General features: G+C 37.5%; 1 protein-coding gene across 11 annotated transcripts in view; it reads right to left on the bottom strand.

Annotated features, from left to right (window-relative positions):
• The window catches only part of GRIP1 (glutamate receptor interacting protein 1), a gene marked incomplete at both ends in the record, with an annotated part of 711,329 nt that overhangs the window by 217,575 nt on the left and 470,673 nt on the right, over window positions 1–23,081 (bottom strand). For 9 of the 11 annotated variants that reach the window (XM_079716060.1, XM_079716058.1, XM_079716054.1 and 6 more), the window contains one exon: window positions 4,473–4,553. The exons of the other annotated variants lie outside the window; for them this stretch is intronic. In XM_079716060.1, the coding sequence (XP_079572186.1) occupies window positions 4,473–4,553 (81 nt within the window). The remainder of the gene's footprint in view (window positions 1–4,472; window positions 4,554–23,081) is intronic. 11 annotated transcript variants of the gene reach the window in all.

A 23,081-nucleotide genomic window follows, 5' to 3' on the forward strand; every position in this document is an offset into this window, starting at 1 on the left:
AATCAGAGGAAATGCCCTTCATCCACCTGAAGAGTGTTAGCTATAAAATCCTATTGTAAATGTCACACTATATATCTACTATAATAATGAAAATTTAGACCAATGACGTGTCAAATTGTGTGTTAACGAAGAGGAAAATGCTGAACAGGGAGGGCAAAACCTTCAAAATTCCTGTCCTTCCCCCTTAATTCAAGGTTGCCAGCTTCTCTGTGATACCAAGGGCACTGTATTATTTTCGACACTTTGATTTTTCAGTAGGTGTCAATGCTTCCTGGATGTACTCTAAACAGCGTGAGTGAATATATCTTGGGCTAATGGGCATTTCAGACTCTCAGCTCCATATCTGTACACCCTCTGCAAATACTCAAATGTGAGAAGCAAGAAAGACATATCACCTTCATTTAATTATGACCAAATCGATAAATGTCTTTTCTCATATTCTAGGAGGAAAAAAAATTCCCACACAAACTTTTGAGGGCTCATTTTGGCTACAGAGTTAAGATAATTTTCCTGGGGCACCAAAGTTTGGAAATGCAATGGGTGTGAGCACTTGACCTCTTCCTGCTTTTGTGAATTGCCCAGAATTCTTTGTCAAGACTAGCATAAACAAAGAAAGCTATCCTACTTGGAAAAAGTAGGTGAATCAAATAAATAATACACTAACTCTAGGCCTTCAGGTCTAGTATAGTATCCTGTCTTTTCCATTCATGAACATTAGACAGACATGATTAAATGCCTCATCTCTAAGTGGCTAAAGCCACAAAGTATTGTAAAATATGCTAATCCAAGAATCATACAGATATCCTGTAATAATCTGGACAAACCCTCAGGTGGTCAAACTTTGATTCACCAGTAATCTCTCAAATAAAGGAAGATCAGACCAACAGATTCTTTTTAATAATCATAGATGTGTAGTAGAATCTGTTAGTTCAAAATAGCTTTGTACTTGGAATTCACCTTCTCTTTGAAAAAAAAATGAGCAGAAGTGAGATTGAAATATGCCTCCTTAATATTTTTAAATAGAATGCTAAGTCTTTAAATTTAAACTTCAGTGTCATAGATAGTCATGTCATTTCTTTTTTACTATTATGGTTATTAATTTTTTTTCTTTTTTTGCGGTACACGGGCCTCTCACTGTTGTGGCCTCTCCCGTTGCGGAGCACAGGCTCCGGACGCGCAGGCTCAGCGGCCATGGCTCACGGGCCCAGCTGCTCTGTGGCATGTGGGATCTTCCCGGACCGGGGCACGAACCCATGTCCCCTGCATCAGCAGGCGGACTCCCAACCACTGCGCCACCAGGGAAGCCCTGGTTATTAAAACTTTTACAAAACCTTATGAAAGACTAAAAAACCTTTTTTTTTTTACACATTATGCCATAAGAGACACGATTAAAATGACGTTTCCAAATAACAAGAAAAATGCATTTCCCCTTTATCCAAATCAAATACATTTTGCTCCTAAGAGATGTTTAACCCATTCCCTTTTTTGAGAAGAGACAGGAGTGGGACGAAAGGATTTACAGTTAGAATTGTCATTTCATGAAGAACACATATTTGACTTGTGATTATAAAATAACTGCTAGAGCAATCTTGAGTTTAGACAGTGGTAGTAGATTTTGATATGAATGAAAAGCAAATTATATTTTTGTTAACATTCAAGGTTACTTCTCTGGGTCAGAATTATCAAAAGTTACGCTTTGTTATGCCATGGAAATAGTGGAACCCATGTTAAGAAACCTTATCTATGTATATGTGTACAAATATTTATTCCAGGAAGCATCAGGTCTCTATAGAACTAGTTTCAAAGAACAGCTTAAGCTTTCATAAAAACGTGTATAGAGAGCTTTAAAATGCCTTCCACTACCTTATACTCTTCCTCCCTTACACCTCCCCCCCTTCCATCAGAGAAAGTGCTCACATGAATGGTCAAATCCAATCACCATCATTGGATCAGTGGGGAGAGATGTGAGGAAAAGCCATAGCTCCTTTAAAATTGCAGCTTCTGGGTGTTTGCTTACTGCCCAGGAATTGGGGCACCAAAATCTGCCCTGAGAAGTGCCTTTGCACTGAGAAGATCCAGGGGCCAGTAGAGGAGCCACGCTTTCCTTTACGCCTTTTTTCAGTTCCTTGGTGCATTTTTTCTTTAGACACATCTTTCCTTGCTACCAGGGTGGTGATAATACTTTTGAGGGAAGTGAGGTTGGGAGGTAAGCATAGGAGAAAGAAAAAAAGGCTGTAAACTTTGATTTTGCTCTTTTAGCTCCCCAGGGTCCACCTTAATTCCTCGGTAGGACACTTTGGGATTTTTCAGCTGAAGCTCCAGCAAATAATAAAGAGTGTGCATTTTCCAGGACTCTGCGCATTTCCCTCTCTCTCTCTGACTTCACAGGGATAAAGGTTGCCATGGTAGGTGACTGGTTAAGATTTCTGGATGCTGGATTAGATCTCCCTTTGACTTAACTATTTGGCCAAAGATCAGGGGAGAGTCCCTTTTTTTTTTTTTTTTTTTTTTGCCAGAACAAGAATTAATGGGGATTTTTAGGTAAGACAGTAAAGGTTCAGAACTCCAAGTACCAGAACTCAGTCAGGAAGCAGTTTCCAAGAAGTTCCCTAATTTTCTCCTTAAGATATAACAGTAAGTCTTAATCAGCTATTAATCACTTTGGTTTCTTAGCCTTCTGGCTGGTGAACTCTTTTTTTCTCTTGGGCTGTTCTAAATAACTAAGAAGATTTTGAGGATGCCCAACCCTTCTGGCTGCTGCCTTCTAAGAGAGAACAAAAGGGTGTTTGTTCATGTTCATACTCCAGGAAAATAACCCCTGAAGCCTACAAAAAAGGTTCCTGCTTCCAGTGACTTAAAAACTGACCTGAGAAAGAACAAAAGGAAAAAGTCTATTATGAAGAATCGCTATACGTCATGAACTAAGGATTATAATTAACAACTTCTCTGTACCTAACATGTAATGTTAAAAACTACTTATTGACTTTAAGGAAAAGTCTGGCCCATAAACCTGTGTTATAATTTAGTATGTAACACTAGAAAACCCATGAAAGGAAGACATGAGACTAGTTGGTGCTTTTGTTTAGTACCACATAAAGTGGTAAGGACAGTGGAAAGTCTCTTCAACTCTTCCCAGCAGAGTACTGAGCACCAGCTAATAAGAGAGGCCAAGAAGGAATTGATAGATAACTGGCATTCCTGAGCTTCAAACTTTGGGTACTTCCTTATTGCTGAGAAGGAGAAAGCAGAGAACACAGCACATAGCTGATTGCAGTAGTTTTTCTAAACATGATCGGCACTAAGAATGACATTTTATAGGATGGAACAGAAGAAATCTCAGCACTGGGTGATGCCATCTAATTACAAATTTCAAATTACTTTAGAATCTTCAAAGCACACAGACAAGGATAGGTAACATTCACAATATGCCTCTTTATAAGCCATGTACTTTCATTATGAGTCTAAGCCTTCAGAATAAGAATAAAAATAACCACATGTAGTTCTTACAAAAATAAATAATAATCATGAACAGGGCAGAAACTGGACTCATCTTGCTCTTTATTCAAGTGGAAAATTCCCCTTTCACTGACAGAGTTGCCAAGCCATTCAATTTAACATTGGAAACACTGCTTTGTCTCTCCTGGATCGTTAAACTACTGTACTCTAGAATCCTGTCACTAAGGCTTTAGCTGTACTCAATTTACTTGTATATAATACAGAAAGACATTAATTTCAATAAATTTCTAAATGTATTAATGCTTTTAATCCTTCTCTTAAGTATAGATGCTACCATAAGAGGTTTTCCACAAATTACCTAGTTCAGATAAAGTTTGAATAATATTTTGAATCTCCTTCCTCCTTTAATTTTAGAATGTTTATGTCATTCTCAAATTCAAAGTTTCAAAATATGGAAGTTTGGGATAAAGACATTTTAAGATATTTCTGCAAAATGTTTTGTTGAAAAAAATAGGTATCGTTTATTTACTACAAGGAACCTAATCACAGCTTCCTAAGGAAACAAAATCCCAGAATTCTACAAGAGTTGTTCGATGGAAGTAAATCCAAGTTCAACGAGACAAGAAGAAAAGAGTAATTTGTTATTCAGCATATATATGATCTGCCACAGCAATTTTGAACCACTTTGTTATGCCGGGTTTGTCTCAGTAAAGGGATAGATGCTGCTGTGAGAATCATACCCTGAAATCAGAGGTGAAAGTAAGTCAGTGAGTGAGAGCTGATATAAATTCAAGTCATTTTACAAAGGATTTGCACACAAGATGAGTTTTCACAAGTTTGCAAGCTTTTCCAGAGTCTAGCTTTCATGAACGTTGTTTGAACAAGTTGTGTAGAATGCAGTCTCCACCCTATGAAATAGCATTTTTTTTTTTTTTACCAAGTTGGAACTATTTAGGATCACCAAATAACAGGGTTCAAAAGGAAAACAGCTGAAAAATCCAGCAGTCTGGTCTAACCTGGGATGCTCTGTCTCCTCACAGCCAATGCTCCATCAGGCGGCTTTGTCTGGCTGGCGGATTTAGTGTAGGGACTCTCATCTGCAAAGGTACAATGAAGGGTTTGGTTAATTTCCATCCAGTTTCTAATGTAGTGAAGATTTTTCAATGGACTGCAATCCTTCTGCCAGAGAGAGGTGATATGATACAACAGAAAGAGTCTGTAGCCCTGGGTCCTAACCTTGGGTTAGCCATAGGACAAGGTCAAGTCATTTAAAATGCTCTGAATATCAGTTTCCTCTCCTATGAAAGAGGGATATACTTTTTCATCCACCTCTTAGGATTGTCAGGATCAAGCTATAATGCACATGAAGGCATAGAATGGTAAGAAGTTTGTAAACACAGTACACAGATGATTTGCCTGTCACCTATATTCATTGATAAATAAGTATCAGTGAATATCAGTAACCAGAAGACAAAGAAGGAATAAAATGGCTCAATGGGCACTAAGAATAAACAGGTAGAAGAACAAAGGAAAGGAAAAGAAATGTTATATTTCAGAGAAGCAGATGACAGAGTATTAGTATTGCAGGGGAATAAAGACACAGAATTAGTGGGTTCCTCTTGGAAGTATGAACTGGCATCCAGTGGAAAATAAAGGGACAGGGACATTCAGAGTAAGACCAGAGAAGCTAGGTTAAGAACAGGGAAGGAAGGATGGTTTGGGAAAAGAAGACATATATTGCAATGAGCTGATTTGCCCTCTTTTAGAAAGAGATGAAAATAACTTGAAGAACCAGAAAAAGAGCAACTGAAGACAGAAGCCTAGTATACCTGTGACAGGCAAGAAGCTGAATGAGCAAAACACTAGGTGACAAACTCATACAAGTGATGGATCCATCAAATTCTAAGTAAAGTGATTTTTTTTTTTTAAAATCTAGGAAAGGATTTAGTCTGGCTTGGAATATAGGAATAATGATCTAGGATGATCAAATATATTTGATATAATGATCAAATATCAGGGTTAAATAGAAAGGAAGTATTCTTTCTAGTTTGCATGGGACATTTGTATAAAGTAAAAGAGATGTCTGAGTGACAACCTTAAACATTTTCAAGAATAGGATGTATATGGCTTGAGCAGACATAATGTAAAATAATTACCTAGCAGATCTACTCAAGCTGGATGACCCAAAGGTTACTTCTGGCCACACTATCAGGTTAATTTGTTGTTGTTGTTGTCATTGTTGTGATAGGAAATCAATAAAGGATTAAAAAGCATTATATTGTGCATGGCAAACTATTAAATATAACAAGGATTTAATTCAGCAACAAGACTTAGTCATCTGAAAACATAATTCTCCCAACTAAGTAGTTTGTGTTGCAAAATTGAGGAACTCGATTCCTCTTTAGGATGTTCTTCTGGTTAAAATGATTCACGATTTCTTCATAAAACTAACAAGGTCTTTGTAAGCAATGACAAAAAGGAAAGATTAACACTGCTGTAAGCTGCAATTAAAAGATGGCAGTCATGCTGTTTCATGTTTCTATTCCATTTGTCACACAATTCTTTAAATTCTTCCAACCATAAAGATAAACTACCACCTTTCAGATACCAATACACTCAACAGCGTCACTTTTGCTTAGGAAGCAGTATCCTAGATCTCTGACTCTTCTCTTTGCAAATGTGATTTTGAGTAGAATCACAAACCACAAAACAAAATGCAAGCATTATACTACAAAAGTCTTCATTTTGCTACACCATGCCCACCTGAATATTTGAACTCTTTTCTCACAGTGTTGATTTAATAACCAGGCAATATGCTTTATATAGCACCCATTAAAACAAACTTACTATATGTTAAAATCTGGATTCTTTATAAAACCAGTTTAAAAATGTATTTCCTTTTATTATCTAAAACTTTGAAACTGTGTATTTATGAGTACAGAGCAGTGAGCCAGGAGACACCAATCACAACGACCAGTTTCAGGGACAGCATCTTGGAAGCCTAAGGGCTTTCCTCAGTTTTCAATTTGTCTAGAGTCCAGCCAGTTAAAGTCTTGGGTTGAATTCAGTGTTGGATTTTCCTAAAGGGCAATAAGAGATTTGACCAGGAGACTCTGGGGTGTTTTGCACTTGATGCTCTATTTTAAGGAGCCATGTCTTTAGAAATTTACCCAGTTTGCATTACAGAAGCAGTCAACCCTGGTAAAACTGTTTTCTCATTTATATTTGAAAACAATGTCCTTGATTTAGAGCTGAGAAGTCTAGTTATACACATCCTTAAAAGGTTGAAACTGAATTATAGATGGCCACCTGGCCAGCCTCTGCTTATCCACGCTCCAGCCCCCAGCCTCACTCCCAGTATCAAGAGTGTCCTTGCTGAACATAGGCGGAAGTAGACAATTACCGAGAAGTCAAAATTTGCATTGGTCAAAGGACCAGACTGGAATAAGTTTGATATTATCTGGGAATAGCTTACCGAAGTTAGTCAGGGTGAAAGCAATAATTCTTAATGGAAGTGAGGCAGAATCTTGGCAACATTCATCATGAGTTAAGGAGAGCACAGCAACAGAGCAACATGGTACCTTTTAACATTTGCTTTTAAAGAAACTTTTTACTAAGAATATATCTTTAATTTAAACCTCCAGGAGGCATCGTAGGCCTTTTATAAAAACCTACCCATCAGAGAATGTGCATCAATTCTCTTGATGTGATTTACGCAAAGTCAATTCTTGATTCAAACTTTGAAGATAGAAACAGAGGGAAGACACTGAATGAATCAGTGGCTGATGGCTCCATAATAGGATATTCAAGGGCAAGAATGTCTGGGGAGCAGACAGTCATGGAGAGCTGTGGAGTCTTCCATGGTAGTTTTCTCGTAAGTCCTTTAACGGCCATTTGTAGATATATCACTAGAATCTCATGATTATAAGGGATGCTCTAGACCACTCTTTCATTTTAGAGTCAGGACTTGAGGCCCAGAGATGAAAATTTATAGAAGGACCTGCATCTAGAATGAGTCTAGACTGAATTTCTTTTATTCCTATTTCTGTACTCTTTCCTCCTTATGTTATTTCCTCTTGCATAGACAACAAGATTTGATAGGTTATCAGGTATCACACATTTCGGCATCACACAGGCAAGTGACTGGACACACCACTCCAGCAGACACCTGGCATCATGTAAGTCAATTACTTTGGAGAAGCCTACAAAAATGAGCAATCTTAGCCAGTTCTTTTTGTGTGTATAGATAAATCTCACTTCTCTCTCTTCCATATACTTATTTGCCTAAAATAAGTAAATTTAAATTTTACTGCAGGACCAATTTATACCTTTAAGGTCACTTATTTGAAGACAAAAATTTTAAATAAATGCCAATACACATGAAAAGATACACCACATCACTAATTATTAGAGAAATGCAAATCAAAAGTACAATGAGGTACCACTTCACACTGGTCAGAATGGCCATCATTAAAAAGTCTACAAATAACAAATGGTGGAGAAGGTGTGGAGAGAAGGGACCCCTCCTACACTGTTGGTACAGCCACTATGGAGAATAGTATGGAGGTTCCTTAAAAAAAACTAAAAATAGAGCTACCATGTGACCCAGCAATCCCATTCCTGGGAATATATCTGGAGAAAACCATAATTCGAAGAGATACATGTATCCCAATGTTCATTGCAGCACTATCTACAATAGCCAGGATATGGAAGCAACCTAAATGTCCATCGATGGAGGAATGGATAAAGAAGATGTGGCACATATATACAATGGAATATTACTCAGCCATAAAAAAGAATGAAATAATGCCATTTGCAGCAACATGGATGGACCCAGAGATTGTCATACTGAGTGAAGTCAGACAGAGAAAGACAAATATCATATGATATCACTTATATGTGGAATCTAAAATATGGCACAAATGAATCTATCTACAAAACAGAAACAGACTCACAGACATAGAGAACAGACTTGTGGTTGCCAGCGGGTCGGGGGAGGGAGAGAGATGGACTGGGAGTTTGGGGTTAGTAGATGCAAACTATTACATTTAGAATGGATAAACAAGGTCCTACTGTATAGCACCAGGAACTATATACAAATCTCCTGGGATAAACCATAATGGAAAAGAATATAAAATAAGAACGTATATATGTGTGTAACTGAGTCACTTTGCTGTACAGCAGAAATTAGCACATTGTAAATCAACTATACTTCAATTAAAAAAATAATAAAATAAATGCCAATACAATTCACTGATCCTCAGTAAAGGCCTCAAAAGTTTCAGTGAACTATAAGATCTATGGTAATACTTCTTTGATTTATCAGGAAGACACTAAATAGACTTTCCAGTTCCATCTAATTATGTAAGTGAATTAAAAAATAGCTCAAATAACAAAGAAAGGAATCAATCTATAGATAATATCTCTAGAACAGTGCCTGACTCATAGTATGCATTCATTAAATATTTGCTGATAGATGATTAGACTGCATTTAACTTTTCAAACTAGAGCATTTATTGTAAATAAGCAAACTGAAGAAAGTCAAACATTAGTTATGAGCTGTCCTGCCTCCTCCTTCTGATTTCATTTTCTAGGTTTATACCCTATTGCTTTTAAAGCCACATCACCACCTAACAGCTATTAAGTATTGCCCTATTGTATGTTCAAAATCTGTGACTCTTTATAAAAATAATATTAAAATATATTTCCTTTAATTTTCGTTCAGACTACAGAAAGGTTTATCGAACAACCTTTAACATAATGCCTTTAAACGAAAGAATTCTGATTTTCATACCAGATGCCCAACCTTGACTTTGATGGTGGATCATGTTAACAAGGGATCCTTATGGAAAGTCACTATAGGGGCAAAGGAGGCATTGAGCTAGTGAGTCACTGCTCACTGAAGTGAATTCTGCAAGTAATCATCAAGGGCACCTCAGGGTACCAGAACTGTCAGCCTTTTAACATGACATCTTAGCAGCTAGATAATCACTGTCACATATGATGGCCGCGCATTGCCGTTGGTCATAACAAGAAAGAGCATGGGTCCCCGTTATAGTGACATCCCATGAGGCTAGGGAAAATGCCCTCCATTAAATGGAGAATCGACACTGTGACAGAGACACAGAAAGGGCTTAGTCAAGCATGTACTTAAAACAGAAGTGGAACAATGGCGGGGACACATCTATCCCTCTCATTTTCCCTAATTTGGCCACTCTCCTTATGTGCCCAACGCAGGAGCGGCAAACACAGATCATTTGTTTTGATTACATGTTCCGAGTGAAGCTGGTATTTACAAACTTGGAAAGCAAATGGCAGGCACCTAAGAAGCAAGGTTTCATTCTGCATCACAACCAAAGCCCATGCTGGAGTTGGGGGAAACCCATCTTGAGGAATGGACTCATGTCTCCTCATGTTCTCATAAGCTTGAATGGTTGCCTGGCATCAAATAGCATCCATGTGTAATCAGGCTGGTCCTTGTCTCCATCTTTTGCTTCTCCCATTCCCAGAGTCTGGGCTTCCCAGAGAAACTGGATATGACTATGGTTTCAAGAATCTCTAGCTGTTTTCAGGGCTTTATTGAAAAAAAAAATTTAATTTCCTTTGGCTGAGACTAATCAGCCTTTGCTAAACAATTCCTTGCAACTAATTATGCACAACTGATGTGCCTGCTAAGCCAGAAAATCCCTCAACTTCTTGACTAGGGAAAAAAAGGCACTTTGTGCGATTAAACATTATGACTATTTCCTAGTAGCAGGGAGGGAGACAGCCAGCTCATGCCACAACGTTCATGCACATCGTTACGAACGCAGAAGAAAACTGTTTTTCGTGAATGAACAAAATGAAATCCATTGTGAAGGAAATAATCTGTCCCTAGAATTCAATTACATTCCACAAATTTTAGTGCCTACTATGTGCAAACTAAGAAAGTGGATATAAGATAATAAGACTCATATCTTATATCCAATTTTATATTCACCATTAATGAATGGTGATGGAGGAATCCTTATTACATCATAGGTTTGAGACTGGAGCATGTGGTTCATTAGCTGAGGGGAAAAATGATCATAGGCTTAGGGTACTGGTGGAGGTGGGACCCAGTAGGAGAAAGGTAGCTCCACTGTGATGAATTAATGCAGAATTTTGCAATCAGAAAAATCAAGAAACAGGCAGTGTTAATTTTCAGCTAGCCTGGAAGTTTTGTGTGGTGTGGGACCATAATCTTTCCAGTACCTGGGTCTTGTGAACATTTTATCCCAGCCCAGCAGTAACATATTACAGATGGACTGTTTCTCTCTCTCTCTCTTTTTTTTTTTTTTGTAAGTTTGAGCAACATGGTCTTGGTAGAAAAGTAAGACAAAAATATTACAAGGAAGAAAAATTACAGCAGAGTGCATCTAAAACAAAACAAACAAAACAAAAAATAAGAAAAACTGACAATATATTTTAAAAACTAAATCTTTAAAAATTAAAAAAAAGACAAATAATTCATCATATTCAATTGGGTTATACTCCAGGCATACATTTTATTTTTAATAAATTTACGAAAGCCATAGTGAGAATTTATTTATTTTTTTATTTTTATAAACTTTTTATTTTATATTAAAGTATAGTTAACAATGTTGTGATAGTTTCATGTGTACAGCAAAGTGATTCAGTTATACATATACATGTATCTATTCTTTTTCAAATTCTTGCTAACATTTGAAAATCAGTTGCTGCAATTCAGAATATTCCCAGAACGAAGGAGATAAAGAGAACTATTATCACAGACAATTCAGAAAAAAGCATTTGATAAATTCAACATATACTAATGATATAAAACTCAGAAACTGGGACACAAAGAAGCATCTTGACTCTTGAAAACAGCTGACAAACCACGGCCCTAAGACAATGCAACTCGTCCTTGTTAGAAAACAGGAGTACATATGCACAGAGCTACAGCTATTAATTTGCATATTATCTCTGGCTGCTTTTTTGCTCCGTCGTCAGTTTTGTAGTGGTGACAAGAGATTGACAATGGAGCAAAAAAGCAGCCAGAGATAATATGTTTCTTTTTGACATTAGACCTCCAGTTCAGTTTGCTGCCTTGCTGGTTTGATGGCATACTCTAAAATTTAAGCAAGATTTCCTGAGGGCTAGCTGTCACATGATTTTGATCACAGATCTTAATTCTGTCTTTCTCTACTTATTAAGACAAGGTATAACTACAAGCACAAGGCCCTGCATAATTTAAAGAAATGCAAACTCAATGATATGGCCAAATATTCCTCTGTAATCCAAAATAGTTCTTATTTCCTGATTAAAATGACCCTGTTTTTCTAGGGCAAATGAAAAGTACACCCTTAATCTCTCCTAGAGTCAGAGGCTTCTGGGTGCTACATAGACTTTAGCTCTATTGCTTTGGCATAAGTTTTTGAGAATAAATTAATTTCATCTCCTTCCCTACTGGGGTAAAGTGGTCCACACAACTAGGTTTAAATTAGAAGGGAGCAAGAACGACCTGAGCTTAAAGGCAGGAGGCAGAGGCAGCGACTGCTCCATTACAGTCCCTTTCCTATAAGAGATGATTCCCCCTACTCCAACCTTCTACTTCTCTCCTCTCTTTTGTTATTTGTTTTGCATCTCCATGGCATCACTGCCTATCCTTTACTCTGCAGGTTTCCTTACAGTTTTCTCATTCTGACACTGATGTGCTCTATATTCTTAAAGGGGACCAGGTCTTTTGATTCTGAACATTAAAAAACATCCAAACAGAGCAAAACTTCATTTAAAAATGAATGTATGGTGGTTTCTTCACACTGACAGAATGTCCTCTAAACTTATATTAATCACAATCACATCATCATTTCAGGGATTAAATATTACAGCTTAAATGAATGCTAACTGAGGAAAATGGCTGAACAATCATAGACAGGAAGACACTGGAACTCACTAAAAAAGATATCCAAAGACAAAGGAGAAGCCACATGAGATGGCAGGAGGGGCGTAATCACAATAAAATCAAATCCCATAACCACTGGGTGTGACCACAAAGTGGAGAACACGTATACCACAGAAGTCCACCCACTGGAGTGAAGGTTCTGAGCCCCACGTCAGGCTTCCCAACCTGGGGGTCCTGCAAGGGGAGGAGGAATTCCTAGAGAATCAGACTTTGAAGGCTAGCGGGATTTGATTGCAGGACTTCAACAGGACTGGGGAAACAGAGACTCCACCCTTGAAGGGCACACAAAAGTAGTGTGCACATCGGGACCTTGGGGAAGGAGCAGTGACCCCAAAGGAGACTGAACCAGGCCAAGCTGCTAGTGTTGGAGGGTCTCATGCAGAGGCGGGGGGTGGCTGTGTCTCACCATGAGGACAAGGACACTGGCAGCAGAAGTTCTGGGAAGTACTCCTTGGTATGAGCCCTCCCAGAGTCCGCCATTAGCCCCAACAAAAAGCCCAGGTAGGCTCCAGTGTTGGGTTGCCTCAGGCCAAACAACCAACAGGGAGGGAACCCAGCCCCACCCATCAGCACACAAGCAGATTAAAGTTTTACTGAGCTCTGTCCACCAGAGCAACAGCCAGCTCTACCCACCACCAGTCCCTCCCATCAGGAAACTTGCACAAGCCTCTTAGATAGCCTCATCCACCAGAGGGCAGACAGCGGAAGCAAGAAGAACTACAATCCTGCAGCCTGTGGAATGAAAACCACATTCACAGAAAGATAGACAAGATGAAAAGGCAGAGGGCTATGTACCAGATGAAGGAACAAGATAAAACCCCAGAAAAACAACTACATGAAGTGGAGATAGGCAACCTTCCAGCAAAAGAATTGAGAATAATGAGAGTGAAGATGATCCAGGACCTCGGAAAAAGAATGGACTCAAAGATTGAGAAGATGCAAGACCTAGAAGACCTAGAAGACCTAACAAAGACCTAGAAGAATTAAAGAACAAACAAACAGAGACGAACAATACAAAAACTGAAATGAAAATAGACTAGAAGGAATCAATAGCAGAATAACTGAGGCAGAAGAACGGATAAGTGACCTGGAAGACAGAATGGTGGAATTCACTGCTGCAGAACAGAATAAAGAAAAAAGAATGAAAAGCAATGAAGACAGCCTAAGAGACCTCTGGGATAACATTAATCACACAAACATTTGCATTATAGGGGTTCCAGAAGGCAAAGAGAGAGAGAAAGGACCCGAGAAAATATTTGAAGAGATCACAGTCGAAAACTTCCCTAAAATGAAGGAAATAGTCACCCAAGTCCAGGAAGTGCAGAGAGTCCCATACAGGATAAACCCAAGGAGAAACACATGGAGACACGTAGCAGTCAAATTGGCAAAAATTAAAGACAAAGAAAACTTACTGAAAGCAGCAAGGGAAAACCAAAAAATAACATACAAGGGAACTCCCATAAGGTTAATAGGTCATTTCTCAGCAGAAACTCTACAAGCCAGAAGGGGGTGGCATGACATACTTAAAGTGATGAAAGGGAAGAACCTACAACCAAGATTACTCTATGCAGCAAGGATCTCATTCACAATCGACGGAGAAATCAAAAGCTTTACAGACAAGCAAAGCTAAGAGAATTCAGCAACACCAAACTAGCTCTACAAGAAATGCTAAAGGAACTTCTCTAAGTGGGAAACATAAGAGAAGAAAAGGACCTACAAAAACAAACCCAAAACAATTAAGAAAATGGTAACAGGAACATACATATCGATAATTACCTTAAACGTGAATGAATTAAATGCTCCAACCAAAAGACAAAGGCTTGCTGAATGGATACAAAAGCAAGACCCATATATATGCTGTCTACAAGAGACCCATTTCAGACCTAGGGACACATACAGACTGAAAGTGAGGGGATGGGAAAAGATATCCCATGCAAATGGAAATCAAATGAAAGCTGGAGTAACAATCCTCATATAAGATAAAATAGACTTAAAAATAAAGGATGTCACAAGAGACAAGGAAGGACACTACATAATGATCAAGGGATCAATCCAAGAAGAAGATATAACAATTATAAATAAATATGCACCCAACATAGGAGCACCTCAAAACATAAGGCAACTGCTAACAGCTATAAAAGAGGAAATTGACAGTAACACAATAATAGTGGGGGACTTTAACACCTCACTTACACCAATGGACAGATCATCCAAACAGAAAATTAATAAGGAATCACATGCTTTAAATGACACAACAGACCAGATATATCTAACTGATATTTATAGGACATTCCATCCAAAAAGAGCAGATTACCCTTTCTTCTCAAGTGCACACGGAACATTCTCCAGGATAGATCACATCTTGGATCACAAATGAAGCCTTGGTAAATTTAAGAAAACTGAAATCATACCAAGCATCTTTTCTGACCACAACTCTGTGAGATCAGAAATGAATTACAGGGAAAAAAACGTAAAAAAACACAAACACATGGAGGCTAAACAATATGTTACCAAATAACGATGAGATCACTGAAGAAATCAAAGAAAACATCAAAAAATATGCAGAGACAAATGACAATGAAAACACAATGATCCAAAACCTATGGGATGCAGCAATGGCAGTTCTAAGAGGGAAGTTTATAGCAATATAAGCCTACCTCAAGAAACAAGAAAAATCTGAAATAAACAATCTATCCTTACACCTAAAGGAGCTAGAGAAAGAAGAAAAAAAAAAAACTCCAAAGTTAGCAGAAGGAAAGAAATCATAAAGATCAGAGCAGAAATAAATGAAATAGAAACAAGAAAATAATAGCAAAGATCAATAAAACTAAAAGCTGGTTCTTTGAGAAGATAAACAAAATTGATAAAACATTAGCCAGACTCATCAAGAGGGAGAGGAGTCAAATCAGTAAAATTAGAAATGAAAAAGGAGAAGTCACAACAGACACTGAAGAAATACAAAGCATCCTAAGAGACTACTGCATGCAACTCTATGCCAATTAAATGGACAACCTGGAAGAAATGGACAAATTCTTAGAAAGGTATAACCTTCCAAGACTGAACCAGGAAGAAATAGAAAATATGATCAGACAAATCACAAGTAATGAAATTGAAATTGTGATTAAAAATCTTCCAACAAACAAAAGTCCAGGACCAGATGGCTTCACAGGTGAATTCTATCAAACACTTAGAGAAGAGCTAACACCTATCCTTCTCGACTCTTCCAAAAAACTGCAGAGGAAGGAACACTCCCAAACTCATTCTATGAGGCCACCATCACCCTGAAACCAAAACCAGACAAAGATACTACAAAGAAAGAAAATTACAGACTAATACCATTGATGAATATAGATGCAAAAATCCTCAACAAAATACTAGCAAACAGAATTCAACAGCACATTAAAAGGATCATACCCCATGATCAAGTGGGATTTATCCCAGGGATGCAAGGATTCTTCAACATATGCAAATCAATCAATGTGATAAACCATATTAACAAATTGAAGAAAATCCATATGATCATCTCAATAGATACAGAAAAAGTTTCTGACAAAATTCAACACCCATTTATGATAAAAACTCTCCAGAAAGCGGACACAGAGGAAACCTACCTCAACATAATAAAGGCCATATATGACAAACCTACAGCAAACATCATTCTCAATGGTGAAAAACTTTAAGCATTTCCTCTAAGACCAGGAACAAGACAAGGATGTCCACTCTCAGCACTATTATTCAACATAGTTTTGGAAGTCCTAGCCACGGCAGTCAGAGCAGAAAAAGAAATAAAAGGAATACAAATTGGAAAAGAAGAAGTAAAACTGTCAGTGTTTGCAGATGACATGATACTATATGTAGAGAATCCTAAAGATGCCACCAGAAAACTACTAGAGCTAATCAATGAATTTGGTAAAGTTGCAGGATACAAAATTAATGCACAGAAATCTCTTGCATTCCTATACACTAATGATGAAAAATCTGCAAAAGAAATTAAGGAAACACCCCCATTTACTATTTCAATGAAAAGAAAAAGAATAAAATACCTAGGAATAAATCTACCTAGGGAGACAAAAGACCTGTATGCAGAAAACTATAAGACACTGATGAAAGAAATTAAAGATGATACAAACAGATGGAGAGGTATACCGTGTTCTTGGAGTGGAAGAATCAATGTTGTGAAAATGACTCTACTACCCAAAGCAATCTACAGATTCAATGCAATCCCTATCAAATTACCAATGGCATTTTTTATGGAACTAGAACAAAAAATGTTTAAATTTGTAGGTAGACACAAGAGACCCCGAATAGCCAAAGCAGTCTTGAGGGAAAAATACAGAGCTGGAGGAATCTGACTCCCTGAGTTCAGACTGTACTACAAAGCTACAGTAATTAAGACAATATGGTACTGGCACAGAAACAGAAATATAGATAGAAAGGATAGAAAGCCCAGAGATAAAACCATGCACCTATGGTCAACTAATCATGACAAAGGAGGCAAGGATATACAATGGAGAAAAGACAGTCTCTTCAATAAGTGGTGCTGGGAAAACTGGACAGCTACATGTAAATGAATGAAATTAGAACACTCCCTAACACCATACACAAAAATAAACTCAAAATGGATTAGAGACCTAAATGTAAGACCAGATACTATAAAACTCTTAGAGGAAAACATAGGAAGAACACTCTTTGACATAAATCACAGCAAGATCCTTTCTGATCCACCTCCTAGGGTAATGGAAATAAAAACAAAAAGAAACAAATTGGACCTAATGAAACTTAAAAGCTTTTGCAAAGCAAAGGAAACTGTAAACAAGATGAAAAGACAGCCCTCAGAATAGAAGAAAATATTTGCAAACAAATCAACGGACAAAGAAGTAATCTCCAAAATATATAAATAGCTCATGCAGCTCAATATTAAAAAAACAAACAACCCAATCCAAAAATGGGCAAAAGATCTAAATAGACATTTCTTGAAAGAAGACCTACAGATGGCCAAGAAGCACATGAAAAGCTGCTCTACATCACTAATTATTAGAGAAATGCAAATCAAAACTACAATGAGGTATCACCTCACACCAGTTAGAATGGGCATTATCAGAATATCTACAAACAACAAATGCTGGAGATGGTGTGGAGAAAAGGGGACCCTCTTGCACTATTGGTGGGAATGTCAACTGATACAGCCACTATGGAGAACAGTATGGAGGTTCCTTAAAAGACTAAAAATAGAATTACCATATGACCCAGCAATCCCACTACTGCGCATATACCCAGAGAAAACCATAATTCAAAAAGACACATGCACCCCAATGTTCATTGCAGCTCTATTTACAATAGCCAGGTCATGGAAGCAACCTAAATGCCCATTGACAGATGAATGCATAAAGAAGATGTGGTACATATATACAATGGAATATTACTCAGGTACAAAAAGGAACGAAATTGGGTCATTTGTAAAGACATGGATGAATGTAGAGACTGTTATACAGAGTGAATTAAGTCAGAAAGAGAAAAAGAAATATCGTATATTAATGCATATATGTGGAACCTAGAAAAATGGTACAGATGAACTTGTTTGCAGGGCAGAAATTGAGACACAGATGTAGAGAGCAAGCATAGGGACACCAAGGGGGGAAAACAGCAGTGGTGGTGGTGGTGTTGGGATGAATTGGGAGATTGGGATTGACATATATACACTTATATGTATAAAATGGATAACTAATAAGAACCTGCTGTATAAAAACTAAATAAAATAAAATTCAAAAATTCAAAAAAACAAAAGAAAAGGAAAACCAAAAAATAAAAGAAAAAAGAAGTAGAAAGAATGCCAAACATACAGACCATATTGCTGCAGGCCTGTCTGATAAGACCATCTTATAAAATAAAGAAGATATAGGGCTTCCCTGGTGGCACAGTGGTTGAGAGTCCGCCTGCTGATGCAAGGGACATGAGTTTGTGCCCCAGTCCAGGAAGATCCCACATGCTGCGGAGAGGCTAGGCCAGTGAGCCATGGCCGCTGAGCCTGCGCGTCTGGAGCCTGTGCTCCGCAACAGGAGAGGCCACAACAGTGAGAGGCCTGCGTACTGCAAAAGAAAAAAAAAAAAAAAGAAAGAAGATATAGTACACACACACACACACACACACACAATGGAAAACTACTCAGCCATAAAAAAGAATGAAATAATGCCATTTTCAGCAACACGGATGGACCTAGAGATTATCATACTAAGTGAAGTAAGTCAGACAGAGAAAGATAAATATCATATGATATGACTTATGTGGAATCTGAAAAAATAATACAAATGAACTTATTTACAAAACAGAAACAGACTCACAGACTTAGAAAACAAACTTATGGTTACCAAAGGGGAAAGGTAGGGGGGAGGAATAAATTAGCAGTTTGGGATTAACATATACACACTACTATATATACAATAGATAATCAACAAGGACCTACTGTATAGCACAGGGAACGCTACTCAGTACTCTGTAATAACCAATATGGGAAAGGAATCTGAAAAAGAATGCATATATGTATATGTATAACTGAATCACTTTGCTGTACACCTGAAACTAACAACACTGTAAATCAACTACACTCCAATATAAAATAACAATTTAAAAAAATGTTTACAGGTTAAAAAAACTCCAAATGTACAGTGGTTTATTCACAATGATAGAATGTCCTGTAAAATTTATTAATTGCAATCACATTGCCATTTCAGAGATTAAATATTACAGCTAAAAAGAATGCCAACCATACAGCCCATATTGCTGCTGGCCTGTCTTGTAAGACCATCTTTCTCCCTCACTCCTCCATTATCTAATGCCTTGCTACTCAAAATGAGGTCCACAGATGAACAGCATGGGTACCACCTAGGAGCTTGTCAGAAATGGAGAATCTCAGGCCCCACTCCAGACCTATGCCATCAGAGCCTACATTTAACAAAATCTCCAGGTTATCTGCACACACATTGAAGAAAGACCTGCTCTAATTGATTTGACCAACAGCAAAGGCAAAACTAGTGAGGATCCACCTATCCTGATGGTCACCTGATTGTGTCAGTGGCAGCCCATAAAGAAGCTGGCAGAATGGCTTTAATACTATCCCCAGACCTCAAATATTAGAATTATCAAATTGCTTATGGAATGAATTCCTCGAATGGAAATGAAACTGTTGCAATGTATGGTTTTGAGTAAATTTCATCTTCTCTTGGTCCACTTTAAACCCTTTAACAGTCCTAACATGGCTGATTTATGGGGATACCTGGATACATCTAAGGTCAGATTACCTACAGCAGTTGATTGACTGTAATAATAATCTATTAGTCAACTTACACTTTAAAGTAGAGAGAGAAAATAGCATTGAGTTACTACCCCCTAGCTAGTAAAGAACAACTGAAAATGAAAACTTATGTCCTACCTCGTAGAAGGGACATGGGGGAAGCATCTTCCATGGTACTATCTCCTTAAACTCTTTTGTTTCAGACACAAAGTCGCTTCCTTGCATCTGCAAGGAAGGTCTCCAGCACAGAACGTGATCTATAATCTTCACGTGGGAATAAATAGGACCACTGTGGCCCCCAAGCATCTGGTCAACCTTGTGGACGTGGTCTGTGGTAACTGTGCTGCTCCATGATGCCTGCAGGCCTTTTGGAAGAGTAATATCTCGAGCCAGGTTAATTTGTAAATCCTCTCTGAAATTAATGAGCATGAAATTGCACATTTTCTGCCTCTGGCATTCCTATTGCTTGTGTGTCTGAATCACAAATGATAACTCCGATGCTTCCTCCTAGTACTGTTTCCAGCAAGGACAGATGAACAAGTCATAGGCCTCATCACCAAAAATTTCTAGAGGGATGGACTCTGTGCCATAAAACTCATTTTCATTACCATATCAGACCCCAATTAAAAACTTTAAAATCTTATTTTCAGTACAGCTTCTACATTTTCTATATATAGGGAGGCCTATCTGCTGTAAATCTTTGGTTTGACCATCAGATTATGCCAGCTGGCATTCTCTGTACCTCAACACTGTGAAATACGCCTAGGTTCAATAAGTTCTAAGCATTAGAATAATAATCTGATAAAAAATATGAATTACTTCAGCATAGTGAGTATTGACTATTTAAAACCACACCTGTTAATTCTTATTTTAAAAGTGCACCATTCTTCAGGAGAAAGTATTCATGTGGGCATAAATAGGTTATACATATCTGAGTATTCTTGGAGGGTCATATGAATCAATGATTTTATGTAATAGCAACTAGACCTGTATGGTAGGATCAATAGAAATAAATAAGACATTTGGAGAAATTAGGGTTCCCCCCAATTTTTTGACCAATGAATAATAGAAAATTAAGTTACTTGGATACATATTGATCACAATTTAGACTGAAGGAAATTTTGTGGAAAATAATTAAAACAGTACATAGATTTTCTTGAGATAACTAATGAAAAATGTTAAAAGTATTTTCATTAAAAAGACTGAGAGTGGAAAAAGAATAAATAAAATTAAAAAAAAAGATTGAGAGTGTTTTTTTTTTAACATTCCAATAACAACAGTCACAGCTTCAAAACTGGATCATTTAAATGATCATATCTCTTGATTACTTAAATCACTCTTTTTTTTGCCCCTTGTCTGGGAACTTTTTTGCATTTCTACTGTAAACTGTAGAGAGAAAGATGGAGCTTTCTGTAAAATCAGGGCTCTCCAAGAACTCTTCTCTTACATGATATTACTGCAAAGATTTCTACATTTAGAAAATTTCAGTATGGTAGTTTCTAGAATGCGGTCAAGATTGATGGGAAAATGAGAGGGAGCAAAATGCAATCAGGATGACTTTATTTTAAGAGGTCTGAATCTTGTGCCAGCTTGTGAATGAATGCTGGGTGTCATTAGAAGAAAAGAATGATTCACATTGATCTGTGGAGAGGAGCATTCTTGTCTAGGTTTGAGTACCATGAAAATAGCCTTTAAACCCTCACCTGTTGCTCTGACAATCAGTGACATGATGAAATCTTATAACTAAGGTAACTTTCCAACCTGGTTCAGTGGCTCAATATTTTTTCTTCTTTTTTTCTTTCTTTCTTTTTCCTGTTAACCAAGTGTCATGTAAACGGAAACAAATGTCAACTGCTGAAAAATTACTTTATACAAATAAATGATCAGATAGTCCCTACTGCTGACAAATTCCTAATGAAACTGGAAAAATATTGTCCAGACTCAGTTCCCAAAATACAAGCTGAAAATCAGTCTCTATATCTAGCACCCTGGTGTAACGGAAAAGGCAAAATGAATACTGTACATTTATAATCTTTAGCAACATTTTGGAGCTAGGAGCACAGACTCTCCTCCCCAGAGTCATTGATCTGACTGCAGAACAAGGGTCATATATGTGCCCAAAGCCACTCTGTGACCCCCAACTCCTACCTTCATGGCTGAAGTGTGCAGTGGTCTTAGAAAAAGTACTCCAAAGAATGTTTCCAATATGCTGAGGAAAAGCAACGCTTTTTCTGAGAGTCTACTTTCATTAATAATCAAAACACTGAAACAAGAGATGAGACTTAGTGGTCATGGAGAAAATGGATTAAGCCAGAAGTTATCAGAACGCAAAGTAGATGGAAGGAAAAGTAAACCTCAGGTTGAAGCCCTGGGTTGTATGTAAGGGATATAAGTTACATGAAAAAAAAAAAAAAAGCATACTTGAGTCAACTAGAAGATTTTTTATGCCAGTAATACTAATACTCCTATACACAATGATAGCTAACACTGAGCACTCACTGTGTGTCAGCACGAGTCTAAATCCTCTACATGTATAATCTTTTTTCTTCTCAACAACTCAATAATATTTAAAATTGTAAAAAATGATAACTTCATTTTACAAAAGGAGTCCTGGTTTTCAGGAAGAATTGGCCATTGCACATGCTAAATAGATTCCATGGTGAATTCTAAATGGCATTACTATTATATTGCTGCTGAGAGCAGTGTGGGTGAACATACATGCCTAGCACTGTGCTTAGTACTTCATATACATTATCAGTACTTAGGATGATGTAATTGCACAGGTTGCAGGTACAATAACACTTCTGAAAATTTGAGGATACAGAGGCTTATAGAGATGAAATAAGGTGCCTAAATGTTCCCAGGAAGCAAAGTGTAGAAATAAAGCTTTAACTTACATGCTCTTTACCACTATGATATAATATTTGCCCAAATTTGATTGACATCCTTTTTTATAGTGTGTGTTTGTGTGTGTGTGTGTGTAAAGAAAGCCACATTTTCATACAGTAGTCACTACTGGATGTATTCTGGGTGACTATCTATCACTGATACAGAATAGGGACTTGAGGCTGCATTTGAAGATTCCCTGAAATTTCAGCTGAGAAAAGAACATATCGTTTCTCCAAGTTTTCACATCTCACTTCCTCATCATGAGTTCTTGGTTTACTTTATAAGATTCAAGTTTTTTTTTTTTCCAGCACATAAACAAATCACTTGGAAGAATGCCTTTTAGCCAAGATGCTCCAAGCATTTTAGGAGATGAAATTTGGCTGAATTTATCTCTCAACTCCTCCTCTATGCCCACCATTGTCCCCGACAGAGTATTTATGAACTGGTTCCTACAAGTGGTTTATCATCTTAAAATGAATAAATAGTGGGACCCTCTCTTTTCTC

The sequence above is a fragment of the Hyperoodon ampullatus genome, assembly GCF_949752795.1.
Source record: "Hyperoodon ampullatus genome assembly, chromosome: 11".
NCBI classification, from domain to species: Eukaryota; Metazoa; Chordata; class Mammalia; order Artiodactyla; family Ziphiidae; genus Hyperoodon; species Hyperoodon ampullatus.